The sequence below is a fragment of the Drosophila pseudoobscura genome, chromosome 2 (assembly GCF_009870125.1).
Source record: "Drosophila pseudoobscura strain MV-25-SWS-2005 chromosome 2, UCI_Dpse_MV25, whole genome shotgun sequence".
Classification (NCBI taxonomy): Eukaryota; Metazoa; Arthropoda; class Insecta; order Diptera; family Drosophilidae; genus Drosophila; species Drosophila pseudoobscura.
In genome coordinates, this window is record NC_046679.1 from 14,388,774 (window position 1) to 14,403,174 (window position 14,401).

Sequence of the window (14,401 nt, forward strand, 5' to 3'; positions counted from 1 at the left end):
CTACTTTACTGGCTTTTTTTAATACTTGCTTTTATTAGATTTTGCGTAAAAAATGGTTTTAGCGAAAAAGGTCGATCAAATGAAACGTAATAAAACGTAAATCGTAAAAATCTTTCCAATTGTTCAATTTCTTTATTCGGTTAAATAATGCTGCCTAACTAAAACCATTAGCTCTGCCCACATAATTTTAGGCGATTGATGAATAAATTTTCTATCCGATTGACTACTTTTAAGTACTCTCTTTTATTGTATAGTGTACAAAACAAGGTTTAAGCAAAAAAGGTCAACAAAAAAACAGTGGCCACGTAATTGAATATGGAGTGTAACGTAAGTGAGTATGAAATGTCGCGCCAACCGGAGTTTGGACACAGGTATACCCTGTTTCGTTGATATATATGAAGAAACTGGTTTTCCAAGCAGTTCTAAAACGTAATTATTATAGAAATGATCTCAGATTGTTATGTTTGGGACATATTAATGCATGTGATAAGGGTCTTGTAAATATATCTCGATCCCGATACCCGTTCTTGGTCTCTGTGAGAAGACCAAAACCTTCAAAATATCGTTGAAATACCTTTAAAACAGAAACTGACTATTTTGGCCTCTATTGGCGCATTAGATGACAAACATTCTATCAGTGCTATAACATCCATTTCACCGATGTTTTTCCCCACAAATCGAATTGAGATGGTAGTGCTTCGATAAGTCGCGAAAGCTGATCGCTAGTGGTGGTTATAAGATTGATATCGATGCTGTGATTGATTATATTAATATCGATGCTTTTATCGATGCTGTTTTTGATTATTATTCGATAGACCTTTCTAAAGTCTATCGATAGCTTATTTGAGCGGCAGTTTTTGAATTTTTATATTCCACAATGCTGATCAACTTTGGTAAGGTGACCTAGCTTTATCTTGGTACGAATTTGTGTGTAGTTATGGCGCCAGGCCCAACAATGTTGATAATATAATGATAAGCTACAGTTTCAGTTTCTTTGTTACGTTCTCTTATCAGTTCAGGTCCACGCCGCAAGTGGTGTTCTTTTTAGAAATCGTTTCATAACGTGCCTTATCAGAAAGAATACCTATGTATGCATGTATAGTTTTTATTGTTATTTGTTTATAAACAAGTTTTCTATGCTAATACAAACTGTACGGGGGGAGGAGTCGTGTTAGTAGGAAACCCCTTGACATTGAAACAGATGGAGAAACTGGCCAAAGAAAAGAAGAACAAGATGTATATGAAATTGCATGTATTTGAACAGATCAACTTTAGTGCAGGGAGTATATAGTTTTTAATTGTTAAGAAATTCCTCTGAATTCCATTTAAATGTTTGTGCGTACTGCAAACTTCCGCCTGACGGGGGTGAGGGTCATATTTTCGTAACACCCCACTTCCGCAATGTGAGAAGAGATAAAAGTTCCAGCTGCAGTTCAGTCTGGTCTGGTCTGCTTTATTTGTATCGCTTTGTATAGAATTTTCCCGCTACATCGCTCTTGTCTATCAATATATCTTTTGTCTCTTTTTTATAATTATTATTAAGTTGTTTTTCTCTTTTAACACACAAACAAACAAAAGCGCCCTCGCCGCAAGGCCGCGGAATGTGGGAGAGAGAAAGAAGAACAACAGAACGACCCGAACCAGAATCCACTGGAATGGAATCCACTGTCACCACCGACCACAAGTTGTAGGGCAGCGGGGCAGGGCTAGGGCTGGGTGATGCGAGACAAACGGCACGTAGCAACAGCGACGCCGACCGGGAAGAGGCCGACTGTCTGTCGGGGGTCGGGGCGCTGTAATTAAATTACGTTATATGTTGTTTACCAAAAATTTGTTTTTTTTGGCAAGTCAAGGCAGCACTGACGGAACTATTGTAACCTATTGTAGACCTGTATGAATCAAGCAATAAATGCTTGTCGCGCTCGTACCAGTGTGTACTGGCGGATGCAGATGCAGATGCAGTTGCAGTTGCAGTTCCAGTGGGTGTCTAAAAATAAAGTCAATTATGCTATTTGTTATTGCAGCTGGTCCCCAAAGCCGGCAAACCAGATGAACAACTCATTTTTGTAGCCGTGTGTATGTACATATGTATGGATCTGTGGGTTTTCAGTGGAGCTCGTTGTTACGAACTGACGAGCTGTGCTTGCAGGCACACTCATTCATTTCATTCATTTTTTGTTAGAGCTTTGCATAAAAATTCCAAAAATGTGGCCCCATTGCATAAAAGCGCAATTATAGAGCTGACCGCGTCCGCATTGCATCTGGTTTTTTGAAACCTTATCTTTTCGTTTTTGGTTTTTTATATTTTACTTATCGTTACTGCTTTTGTGGGCTGCTTATCGAGCAATTTCGAAACAAAAAATCCACCTTGCGGGAACGTTTTACCTGAACACTTACCTCGGCTCGGCCACTTTTTTGAACCGGCACGTGAATACAATCGAAAAATGCCGTTGCCTTCTCGGTGAATGGTGGTACAGTAAAGCTCCACTAATTCGACCAATCATTGGGCACTGAAAAATTCCACTGACAGCTGGCCTTCGATCTATGTACATATGTATGTAGGAGTTGTATACACCTTGTTGAGACCTAGAGAGTTCCCACTGTAATTCAATTAAAAGTGCGTGGGCGACGGAGAAGAGAGAACGAGAGCGAAAGAGAGTGCAACAATCAATGCAAGTCCACGTCCGAGACAGCTAACCGGTCGCCGGATGGCGTTGTGGGGGCTGTGGGCATTCAATTTGGAGCGTTGGAGCTGAGTAATTTCCCCTCCCCTTTGGGTGAGCTGGGTATTTGCCGTCTGGCAATGTCTGCATTTGATATGTACTCGTGCATATGTATGTATGTACATACATATGTATGCAAGTCCATTCCGCCGCCAATGGCAAATAATTTCAGTTGTTGGCAACGCGTCACTTTTTTTGCGCCTGGCAACAGCAAAACAAAGGCAAAGGCAGACAACGAAAATGTTCGACAATTAAAACGAAAGCAAACACAAAATCTACATATGTACATATGTATGTATTTACATATGAATATGTATGTATGTATGTATTTGCGGACTTGAGTGCACTACTAGCGACCTGTTGGCGGCGAGGGGCGATCGTAAAGTTACATTCTATGATGAGCATCTCCAGATGCTTCATTCATTTCCTTTGTGTATTTTTGGCACCTGAAAAACTCCCATACAGCCACATTTACTCATTTCCCAAACTCTTCCCCCTACCTGCGCTCACGTGAAGGAGTGGGAAAGCGTGCACAGCTGTCCATATGTTTGCACTCTGGGCAATGTCATTAGCTTAGCTTAGCTCTCAAAAAGCCAGAGAATCAGCAACAAAGCAAAACAGCAGATAACTTGCGGGTTCAGCCAGAACAACAAAATAGTGAAACACACACATACAACCTATTCTAGTGTAGTATGTACATATATGTATTTAGTTAAAAATAAAACTGTTTAACCTTAGAGATGTCGTTGCCGTAGTGACGTTGATTCGCCATGGAATGAAAAGAGCAAAATAAAAATCAAAAACTGCAATCTCTGTACATAACAAGAATGCGCAACAGTGTTTAGGAGATTAGGTTGGAGATTCTTAGGCATTTGGGTGTGTGTATGTGCATGGAGAAAGAGATAGAGAGGGAGAGAGAACAAGTGTGAGATCGGTCAGCTGTGTGAGCACTCATGGCGTGCTAATTGATAACGGCAACAACAAACGTTAATTCTGGTTCTTCTTGTTATACCCTTTCAGAGGGCATTACTATTATGATCTTATCTGCTAGTTGCTATGCAGAAAGAAAGGTTGGAATCTTTGATCAGCTTGAACATCTAAATCACTTTATTATTAACCAGCCACACGAACAATGGCAAGGTATGGGTACCTCTATATTCGGCTTCCAAATGTTCTACTCATTGTCTTCTTGTTTTGCTGCTGCTGCTGATTCTGTCAGTCAGGTGCAGCGGAATCCAGCTAAATCAACAACCTCCTCACACAACTCTCGACTCTGACGTATATTATACAATACTTAATTGAATGATAGAATAACAGATTAAATAAATATGCAAAATGAAAACATTGATAACCGGTTAAAGGCAGTCACGATCTGGAAGGGGGGTTTGCCCAACCCCAACCCAAAACCCAAACCCTTTGGGGTGTGGGGAGAGCTTATCAAATCACATGACCCCCTTCTCCGGAATATTTTAAAGGTGTGATCCGATGTGGAATGCTTTAGGTGTTTACATGCTTGTATATCCAATATCATACATACAGCTGTAGCTGCAACTGGAAAGGAATTGAATTTTAGCAATATAGAGCTTTGATTTGTGTGTGTTTCGATTAACAATTGCTTTTATTCTTTGTTTATATTTTATATAGATGTATAAATTTCTTATTCTCTTATTAATCATACTGATTAATCTAATGCGTAAAAATAGTACTTGAATTTCGATTCTCATATGTAGGCAAATTTTGAGCAGTTCGGAAACCAATAAATAAATAACATATCAAAGACAAATGAAATCAAATACAAAACACTAACTGATTTACAAAGTACAAACGATAGTTGCAATATATCTTTATGCTTAAAGTCTTGGGGCAACACATTTGCCGATTAAAAAATGCATAAGCATTGGCAGAGACCTTCCAAACAGAAGGCCACTCCATACATATCTGTGTCAAGCAGGGTATACTTTAGCTATACTACTCAACCTTATGGATGGTATCTATGCGTGTGCACGGATAGCTTTTTATAGCTTCCCATTAACTGCGCTCTTATCTAGAGTTATATATATATACACATGGATGATTATTTCACTTACAAGCAGGCAGAAGGCACTTGAACAAAGAAACAAACAAACAAACAAACAAGCGACGTGTACGCCCAAGTTACTACGCTATATGTATGTATATAGTATGTACCTATACCATATGCCCCTGCCGGTGCATCTGTGTGTTTTGTGGCTATGGTCTAAACTTTGAAACGTGACAAGAGCTCTCCTCTCACTTGACGAGCTGTTGCTGGTGTGGCACTCGCCCGCCTGCAATCGGCGTCTTATGTACAACTTACACGGGAACTATAGCCTACAGAGCCTACATTCATAGTATTTACATAGCATATTATCGTAGCAGCCTATCAATTCAACTAAACACAATGGCATACATAAATAGAGTCTAACTAATGACGCAACTAAGCATAGGTCAACTTATTAAACTCCCCTCGCAGGCGGTCGCACTCAGACTTGACACTCAGTTGCTCATTTGCAGTCCCCCGCTACTACGGCTGCCCGACGATGAGGAGCCCGTCAGTCCGAACTGTGAGACGAGCTTATCGTAATCCTCTAGCGATGTCTCGAATTGCTCCAGCTGCCGCGACAGATCGTCCAGAGCACTGGCATCGGCTGCACTGGTGGCCACCGCTGCGGCGGCTGCTGTGGGTCCGCAGGCGGCCACAGAGCTGCTCGACGCCGGCGTTGTGGAGCTGGACGAGCTGGAGATTTCCGCCTGCAGCTCGTTGAGCCCTCGAAGGGGCGGGGCGTGATAGCATTCTCGATAGAATTTGGCCAAATCGTTGACATGCGATGTGGGCGAGGCGAAGGGAAAGTGCAGCTCCTTCAGCAGATTGTCGTCGTCTGGGGGGGGCTCGAGCGCTGGCTCCGAATGGTGGCGATAGGCGGTGGCGGGTATTAGCAGGCTCTTGATGGGTGAAAATGAGTTGGCTCCTCCATTTGTTGCCTGCTGCTTCTCGAAGCTCTTGAAGCCCGTCGAGTTGTTGTTGAGATTTTGGCTGTGGTTAAAATTGTTCGCCGTATGGTTGTTGTTGTTGTTCATGTTGTTGCTCACGACACTGGCCACATTGTCGAGGCGGTTCAGCGACTCTACGGAGCAGCCACTGCCAGTGCTTTCGTGTCGCTGTCGGCCCCGCAGCAGCCACTCAAACGGCGGCGTCTCCGGCAGCACAAAGTCATCCTCGGTGTACTGCCGCAGCTTGCCCATGTCCGTGAAGGCGCCCGGACGCAGCGGTTTCTCTATATCAATGCATCGCCTCTCCCCAGAGCCCAGAGCTGCGTTCAGCCCACCTAATCCCAACTTCTTAGCGACGGCCGTGGCGTGGGTCTGCATCTGCTGGGTGTTTGGCGAGCTGGCATCGGTGGCTGGTCGAAAATGATCCGACTTGAGCATAATGATGTTGTTCTCCGTCTGGTGGGCCTGGGCCGTCGTCGGGGATATGGTCATCTTTGTGCGATACGCCACAGACATGACCAGAGAGCCCACAATCGTGTGCAGCTGTCCAATCTTCACATTCTTGTGTCCCTCCCCGAGCGTATGGACCTTCGGGCGATCCACATAGATGCGGTAGAAAATGCCGTACGATTCCGGGCACTGGCGGCGCGACAGCTTGTATGCGGGCGTGGTCCGGGTGAGGGAGATGAGGGACTTTAGCATTATGCCCATGCGGCTGTAGATGGCGTGGGAGGCCTTTAGCGTCTGGCTCTCGCCATTTATACCATTTATGTCCGCCTTGGAGTCGTCGCGAGCGTTGGTCGCGCCTCCATTCGCGGTGGTGCCATTAGCGGCTGGTTGCAGCAAATCCAGAGACCACACTTCTAGAACCATCTGGTCGCCCTCCGTTGTCTTCAGCGATATCTCCACACACAGTGGCAGACGCTGCAGAATGCTCTCGCTAGGCTTCAGGGCCAACGCCCGCTTCGTCTCCTCCATAACTTCGGGATGGTCCTGAACCACAATGTTGAACCAGTCATTCCCCGCCAACGGATTGCATTGCGTTTGGATCTTCTCGCCCAGACGCGACTGAACCACAACCTGGGTGGACTTCAGCGCCAGAAATTTGATGAACTTCTCCAGGTCTTTCTCCGCGGCATTCAAACGCTGTGCAGCAGACATTTTTGAGTTTTTCTTTGTTTCCGTTTCGTTTTTCTTATTTTCGGGGTTTTACTGTGTGTATTTTCAGTATGTTCTCACTTGCACTCGGGTTCGGCTCGCACACTGCAACAGCGTACAAAGTTCGCCGTTGCCTCGTATTTTATTTCTTTTCTATTATTCACGCTTCCGCGTATTGTCTGCGTGTTCATGAGAATCGCGCTTGTGGAATTTTCAGTTTTTTTTTGCCGTTTTGTCGCGCACCTCGCGTTCTATGCAATGCACTGCATTATTAACACTTGCCCGAGCATTTCGCCAAAACACTATAATTGGTGCAACGCCCTTTAACAATTGTACAATTTCTTGTTTAGACGCACAAACAACAAAGATCACTCCCACTTTTTACGGTCCGCCATTAACTAGTGTGACCCAATACGCTATACGGTCCGACCCTCAGAAATATACCGAAACAATTACTTTAAAAATATACCGTAAATATACTGACGACTTAGAGTTCCATTATACATATTTCTCAATTTTGATATTCCGTTGAATAATGCTGGCTAACTAAAGCCCTCAGCCATGCCCACATAGTTTTATTACATTGATGAATAAATGTTCTACAAGATTAGATTGCTTATGTTCCTTGCTTTTATTGTTTTATAACTAGATCAGGGTTTAAAAAAATAGTTCAACAAAAAAACAGGTGCAGTGTCGCTGGTATTTGCGGACTCATTTGTTGTCGACCAGGGTATGGCAATTTGTATACCCTATTTCGTAAATATTATATAAGGAAAGTGTTTTTCAAGCTGCCAGTTCTTGGTCTCTGTAGACAGCCGATGAGCTGCAAAATATCGTTTAAACCAGAGACTGACTCGTTTCTGCATTAATTGGAGCCTGGGATGACAAACATTTTCTCAGTTCTATAACATCCACTTCCCCCAGGGTATCTGATCATTGAATTAGCAACATGTTTGCGTATAGAATGGGACTCATTTGTTGTGAACCGGGTATTGCCATAAATAATTCCTGTCGAATATTACAAGTAATATAGAGTTTCCAGCTTTGCCTACTTAGCTGTATCCCATCGATGATTATAATTTCTACAAAATTTTTAATTCATTTTATGTATTGTATTTGGAATAAAAAACGGTATACAAGTTAATGTTTCCCGCAACATTGTGTATGGAATTAGTCTCATTGTTGTGAGTCGGTTATTACCGATTCATACCCGATTCAAATAAATACCGAAATATACGGTCTCATTTTCAAAATATACAGAGGAATTATTCATATTCCATGATTTTGATCTTCCATCGAATATTACAAACTATATAGAACATTTAGCCATGCCCACATAATTTTATACGATTGATGAATCTATGTTTTACTTAACTGGCCTTTTCTTAATACTTGCTTTTGATGGATTTCTATATACCGTTGAAAATGAAATTTAATAGATTGAAATTGACAAAATATACCATTATATACCCATATACCACTAAAACCCCCTCTAATAAAACGTTGAACCGCGGAAAAATTATTGTTTGTAAAATTGTTCCTGTAGATTCATCCTATCCTTCCTGCTCACTTACAAATAAATACCATGATATCTTTTAGCTAAACTGCGCTAAAATTCTTTAAAATTGATAATTTTCTTGGTCGGAAGTCAAGTTCCTTGATTTTGATATTCGGTTTTATAATGCTAGCTAGCTAAGAAAATCAGCAGAGAACACATATTTTAATCCGATTGATGAATCAATTCTATATAAGATATGTTTATTTGAATTACTTAATTTTATTGGATTGTATCTAAAATAAGGTTTAGGCTAATAAAGTCAAAGCATAAAACCTTGTCATTGTTGCTGGTCAACAGATATCCGCTATGAGTGTGGACATATTTATACCCTACTTATAATGTTAAGGCAAAACATGCATTCAAGTTTACATAGAGAAAGTACAAGTATTTTAAGAAGGGGAAGAGAACTAATAGTAGATAAAAAATTTATGCGGCTCAACACATCTACATCAAGCATTTTTCTATGATTAACTAAGGATGGAATGTTTATTATTATTATTATTATGTTGTGCGTTGTGGGTTATTTATTGTTTTGAAATCAATTATTTAATTATAAAATGTAAATAACCGATATTTATATAATTTTTAGCCTATGAAAAATCGGTTGGGCGTGTTGTTACATCTAAAATGATATATGTATATTAATTCAATTATGCGTCTTATAAATAACACTGCCCCTGTAGGATTACAATTTGGATTTGCGCCAAAATTGTGAACCAATCGCAATCTAGCAATCTCCGCTTCCCAGCCGGCGCTGCTGCTGCTCGTTTGATAGGCCGAAATACTCGTGCTCTGCCTTGGACAAGACATTTTTGGGCAGATAGGGAAGCACTGTTTTCGGCACAGCGGACAGCATACGGAGACGCTCGCTCTCCTCCAAGGCGTGCCGTTCGTCGTCTGACTTCTTTTTCAGATTAAAGTATTGAAGATGTTCGGCTGTGGCCTCCGCCCGCCTCACATGGTTGTCTTCAATCATTGAGAGGAGCATAGCACCGTGCGCCTTTCGCTTTCGGTACGCCTCCAGTTGTTCCTCTCTTTCGGTCTCCTCATTCTGATTGGGAAGTTCCTGTTTGCGGGCGGAAATTTCATCCCGCTTCATCTGCAGCTCATCCATTTTCCGTTGTTGCATTTCCATGCGGTACAAATCCATTTCCTGTTTCGTACGATCCCGCGACATTGTCTTCTCCTGTACCTCTTGGCGAAAGCGTAGGTCCGCCTTGGCCTTGTACTCGGCCTCTAGTAGATCCAATAGCTGGATGTCTCTAATTTGTTTTGCGTTCTACGAGAACAAAAAAGTAATCTGAATGTGTGAGAGAAGCTGGAGCGAAGACTTGGGGCACTTACCTCCACTTGGAAGAGTTGCTGACCAATGCGTGTACTAATCTCCTCATGCTTGCGCATAAGCTGCACTCTATCCTCTTCGAGTTTGTTCTTTCTGTCCTCAACTTCGGACTGCGTCTGGAGCAGCTTTTTCAGTTCTTCCCTGGCCCGAGCCTTTTCCATATCTCTGTATTCCTTTTTTTCTTGCATAAACTGAAGAGTTTTCAGGCGATCCAGAGCCTTCTGACGATTCCTCTCCTCTTGCTCTACTCGGTCCTCCTCCTCGATTTGCTTCTGCCTGGCATTGTTGAGCTCACGCTGGGAAAATTTCTCTGCGGCCTCCTGCTGACGGCGCAGTCGGTTCTCTTCTATTTGGCGGGCGAGAGACTCGCGAAGCTTTCGCTGCTCCTCCTTCTGGGCCAATATTTTGTCGTCCTCTTGGGCCAACTCCATGAGCTCCAAGGCGGCTCTCTCCTGTCCCATGGCCTTGGCTCTCACTGCCAGAGCGCGCGACCGGCACTGCTCCGACATGCGCTCTGAAAGATCTTTGGCAATGGCAGCCGATCGCAGCTGCTCCTCCAGCATGCGCAATGCCTCGCTATCGTTGCGGAGCTGTTGACGCCGCTTCATCTCCACAAATTCTGCTCGCTTCATTTCCATCAGCTCCTGCGAAATGGCCCTCTTTTCGAAGTTCTCACGGTGGATGGGATTCTCCTTGGACAGAGCGACGCTTCTCTTCAAATCATCCAGATCGGCCATCATATTGCTTGCATAAATTCGACTGTGAAAGTCGTGAGCCTTCGGTACCTCGCCAGGAACAATAAATTTAGGTTTTCCGCATATGAAAATTGCTGGCAACTCATCGTTGGCCGATTTCGGTTGTTGGTCACCTCTGCCGGTCGTCATGGTTGACGGTAACGATAACAACAAACGCGAGAAAGAGAAACAAAAATTATAAATACAAAATATAAGTGAAGGCGTCGAGCCAGCTGAGATCAACGATCGCTTACTTAGATTTGTGATCCGCTGTGTGGCTAACGTGCACGAAATATAAGCTAATTCGTTTTGTTTATATTTTCAATCGCGGCAGGTCCTTGTATGCGCATCGGGCTGAATGTCAGGTTTCGATCTAGCCCCACCTTTTCATAGTCATACCCCTTGCAGAAGAATGCCGGAAATTAGCCAATTTAAGAATTCTTTAAATTCGCAATAAGCTGGCCAATGGCAGTCGTTGCGGCCTTTTTCTTCTATAGTATCCTCTCCTGAATCATGATGCACTTATGGGCTTCCGTCCTGATCATCGGGCGGCACCACCTGTCAACTCCAAACTGTCGGACTTGTTTCCCGCGGGCTTGCCCACTTGTTACTAAATAATAAAGACACTTTTTCAAGTCATCAAATGACTAAAAGTTTAATTCGTTTCTTCCAAATACTCAAAGTTGATGAATTTATAATATTAACGATCGATTATATGATAAGTTTCCTATTTTGAAAATGCAGTTGGAAAGTATTGTTTGTCCTGCTCAACAATTTGGTCCAACAGATCGTCAACGTCCGTGGTGGGGTAACGCTCTACCCAGGACTGAATGTAGCCCTCGTGGCTGGCCTCGTACGTCTTCAGCTCCACCTTCTTGTCCTTGACTTCAGTATTGGCTTGGACGAGGATCATGCGTGGCTTCTTGTGGGCCAGACATATATCGCGCCACTGGGCCCAAGGATGCGAACCACTGTCGTTCACCTCTGAGTAGTGTTCGTACATTTTCGTGGCCGCTTCGATGTCGGCCGTGGACTTGTACACCTGGAGTTTGGTGAGGAAATCACCCAGGGCCTTCTTGCCGACGGTTTCGATCTTGCTTCGGTCCACCGTGAGCAACAGATCCTTGCCCTTTTCCGTTTCTTCGACGGTTACCAGACCCTCGCCCGCCTCGAGTAGAACTTTCATAATGACAAAACGAGCACGAGAATGGGCCTGCAGCCACTGCTTCGATTTGGGATTGTACATTTCCAGAGCCACACCCATGCCATTCCAGATGAGACTTAGCCAGTTGATGTAGATGATGTTGTCCTGCTCGACGGCATCCTTGAAGCCGAATATCTCCAAGATGTCCCGCTGCAGGGACAGATATAAGCCCACAGCCTCCGCACGGCATTCCTCGTATGAGGAACCGATGGCACCGAACTTCGTGTCGTATGTTTCACCCGGCAGATACCACTTGGCGATGGGTTCGCCCGTGATAAGGTTCTTTGTGGTCTCCTTGTCGAAGTTATAGGCCCCGTTCTCATCGATGCGGAACAGCTTGCCACTGCCATGGCCCAGCAGCTCGTGAAGACCCACTTGCACTTCAAAGGCCTTCACTTTGTACTCCTTCATCAACGTTTGGTCCTCCTCGGTGAGGAATGGAATGGGATCCTTGCGATTGATGTTGGCTAGCACATTGCCCAAGGATACATTCTTAAATCCCTCATCCTGGCGGATCTCGTCATCTGTAAGGGGGGAAATGGCAACGTGGTTTATGGTGATATCGTTTTAGTAGTTGGGATGTATAAATTCCTTACAGTTTGGTATGTTGATGCCAGCTGGCACTCCGCTGCCAGCAAAGGTGAGAACATCTAGCGAGGTAAAGTCGGGCTTCAGATACGAGTCCTTCTCGTATGGCTCTGTCCAAGGCAGGTACTCCAACAGCTGCTCGGCTCGATCGACCAGCTCGGTGAACTTAGCCGAACTCTCCTTATTGACCATGGCGACAAAACCCTCGAATTCGGCGCGACCACCTGCCGGATCCCTGTACGTCTCAATGAAACCAATGTAGGTCTCAATGACGGGTCCCTTGTCCTTGATCCACCACCTGGAACCGTCCTTATGCTCGTCCAGAGAGCCCTCCTCAAAGGATTTGATATAGTGCTCGATCATCTTGGCCTCATTCTCATTAGCCGCATACTTCTGGGCCTCCAGCAGATTCTGATTAACGCGCTGCAGCAGCTTCCGGTAGTCGCCGCGGGTGACACGGAAATTGTTGCCCTTGTACTCCTCAAGCGGTAGCGTAATGCCATCCTTAAGGGAGTCGGCTACCGATCCGAGCTTGATATCGTAGATGGTCTTGCCCTCCTCCACGATTTTGAAGGTGCGGCACATGTACGGCTCGATGCGCTTCGATGTCAGCCAGGAGTTGACTATATCCGAGTCCTCCTTGGTACAGTTGTCCGACCAGTAGGTGGTAATGCCATTCGGTGCGAATCCAAGGATTTCATTACGTGATTCCAATGCATAAATTAGACCCTTGACTTTCTCGTAGATCTTGGCCACACGCTGATTGGCCTCGTAGGCACCCGAAGCGCGTACGACTGCCTCGAACTTTTCTGGGGAAAGATTTGGCAAGATCTTGCTATCACCCATGCCCTTGTAGTTGCCGGCATTGGCGAACACGCCGCAAGCGTAGACTAGAAAGCCCTGAAATTTCGGACATAGAATATTGAGTCTCCTTTCGTTAGTCTCTCTTTGCTTTTCCTACCGTAAACTCATCCTCAGTGACGCCAGCTGTCAAGGCCTTGGCTTTCAGTTGTTCTGGCTTCTCGGCCACAAAGATGCGATGCAGCAGGGAGAATATCAATGGCGCCTCGGGACTGGATTGGATGAGAGCAATGAGTCCGCCATCCCACGACGCCTTACTGAAGTAGTGGGCATAGAGCTTCTCCTTGTCTGTCAGATTCTCAAAGGCATTCTTGCACTCCAAATCGGCAATAGGCTGCGTATTTGGCAACACAAAGTGCGACGTTTTGCTTGGCATCTCAGCGGGTTGTGGAATATTTGCACTCGAACTGTAAAGATAGGAAACCACAATGACATTTATCTAGATCTGATAATATACCTTTAAACCTGCGGAATACCTGTAGCGAATCAACTGTGTCGCGAGTCTAACAATGTTTCTGGGGTCTGCACCGGCACCTCTGTAAGGCGTAAGGCTGAGACTGCTGCCGGCACGGATACGTATGTGGCAAAGTCTGTTCAGTTGTGGACGAGACCTCTGAATTCTTTGCAGCAAGAACATGACTTTGAATTTCAGAACTTTGCGAATTTAGAAGACTCGGTCGAGTGGAGAGCGGAATCTACGTGTTTACAGGACGCGGCATGGCCTGGTATGGCTTACTGCTGTAAAATGTAAAATGCTACTTTAATTTCGATATCAGGCCAAATGGTACAAAGAACATGAAAGCTTGATGATTGTGCACTTTTCTCTTGGGATCTTGCGGGGGTCGCCCATATCTGCAGATGTGGCATTCATGCAGAGACCTGATACACATGTATTATTTAACAGTATTCACGTACATCTACACCGAAAATGTCCACAAATTGAGCCCGAAAAAATATGGAGCAAATGGGGGCTCCTGCATGAAAAATGAGGATGGGATGGATTCCACGGAGTGGAGGTCACTCAATGCCGGAACTACTTGGTTAGTCAATTGTAAAGCAGTACAGAGGCTCTCAGCCAACAAAAAAGAACAAAAACCAAACAAAATTCATAAAATTGCGTGCGTACTAACCTTGTAAATGTTTAAAAAATTAAAATTTGAATAAAACTAAATGAAATGCCGACAAACAGCGTGACCGCGGATTTATCTTTAATATACCGTCCGA

At 44.2% G+C, this 14,401-nt stretch overlaps 3 protein-coding genes and 1 long non-coding RNA gene across 7 annotated transcripts; all 4 read right to left on the bottom strand.

Moving 5' to 3' along the window:
- Positions 1-1,241: 1,241 nt before the first annotated feature.
- Positions 1,242-2,728, bottom strand: LOC117185317 (uncharacterized). Of its 2 annotated transcripts, none has more exons than XR_004470899.1 (2): positions 2,398-2,728; positions 1,242-1,793 (listed from the first exon to the last, which is right to left on the bottom strand). It is a non-coding gene; the product is annotated as an uncharacterized lncRNA (long non-coding RNA). The 2 variants fall into 2 exon arrangements; XR_004470895.1 differs by lacking the exon at positions 2,398-2,728 and adding an exon at positions 1,890-2,070.
- Positions 2,729-4,318: 1,590 nt separating this feature from the next.
- On the bottom strand, positions 4,319-7,330 carry Atg13 (Autophagy-related 13). Its single transcript, XM_001358711.5, has one exon. It carries the CDS (start codon positions 6,891-6,893, stop codon positions 5,238-5,240), a length of 1,656 nt encoding a protein of 551 aa, XP_001358748.3. The 5' UTR covers positions 6,894-7,330; the 3' UTR covers positions 4,319-5,237.
- Positions 7,331-9,057: 1,727 nt separating this feature from the next.
- LOC4801702 (trichohyalin) lies at positions 9,058-10,896 on the bottom strand. 2 transcript variants are annotated; one of them, XM_001358712.5, is made up of 3 exons: positions 10,779-10,896; positions 9,793-10,660; positions 9,058-9,727 (listed from the first exon to the last, which is right to left on the bottom strand). In XM_001358712.5, the coding sequence occupies exons 2-3, from the start codon at positions 10,528-10,530 to the stop codon at positions 9,176-9,178; spliced, it is 1,290 nt and encodes a 429-aa protein (XP_001358749.3). In that variant the 5' UTR covers positions 10,531-10,660; positions 10,779-10,896; the 3' UTR covers positions 9,058-9,175. The 2 variants fall into 2 exon arrangements, with proteins under 2 accessions (XP_001358749.3, XP_003736577.2); XM_003736529.3 differs by lacking the exon at positions 10,779-10,896 and having other exon boundaries at positions 9,793-10,761.
- A 255-nt stretch (positions 10,897-11,151) lies between these two features.
- On the bottom strand, positions 11,152-14,376 carry DppIII (dipeptidyl peptidase 3). 2 transcript variants are annotated; one of them, XM_003736530.3, is made up of 4 exons: positions 14,308-14,376; positions 13,278-13,584; positions 12,325-13,216; positions 11,152-12,252 (listed from the first exon to the last, which is right to left on the bottom strand). In XM_003736530.3, the coding sequence occupies exons 2-4, from the start codon at positions 13,551-13,553 to the stop codon at positions 11,252-11,254; spliced, it is 2,169 nt and encodes a 722-aa protein (XP_003736578.2). In that variant the 5' UTR covers positions 13,554-13,584; positions 14,308-14,376; the 3' UTR covers positions 11,152-11,251. The 2 variants fall into 2 exon arrangements, with proteins under 2 accessions (XP_003736578.2, XP_001358750.3); XM_001358713.5 differs by lacking the exon at positions 14,308-14,376 and adding an exon at positions 13,654-13,925.
- Between the last annotated feature and the right edge of the window lie 25 nt (positions 14,377-14,401).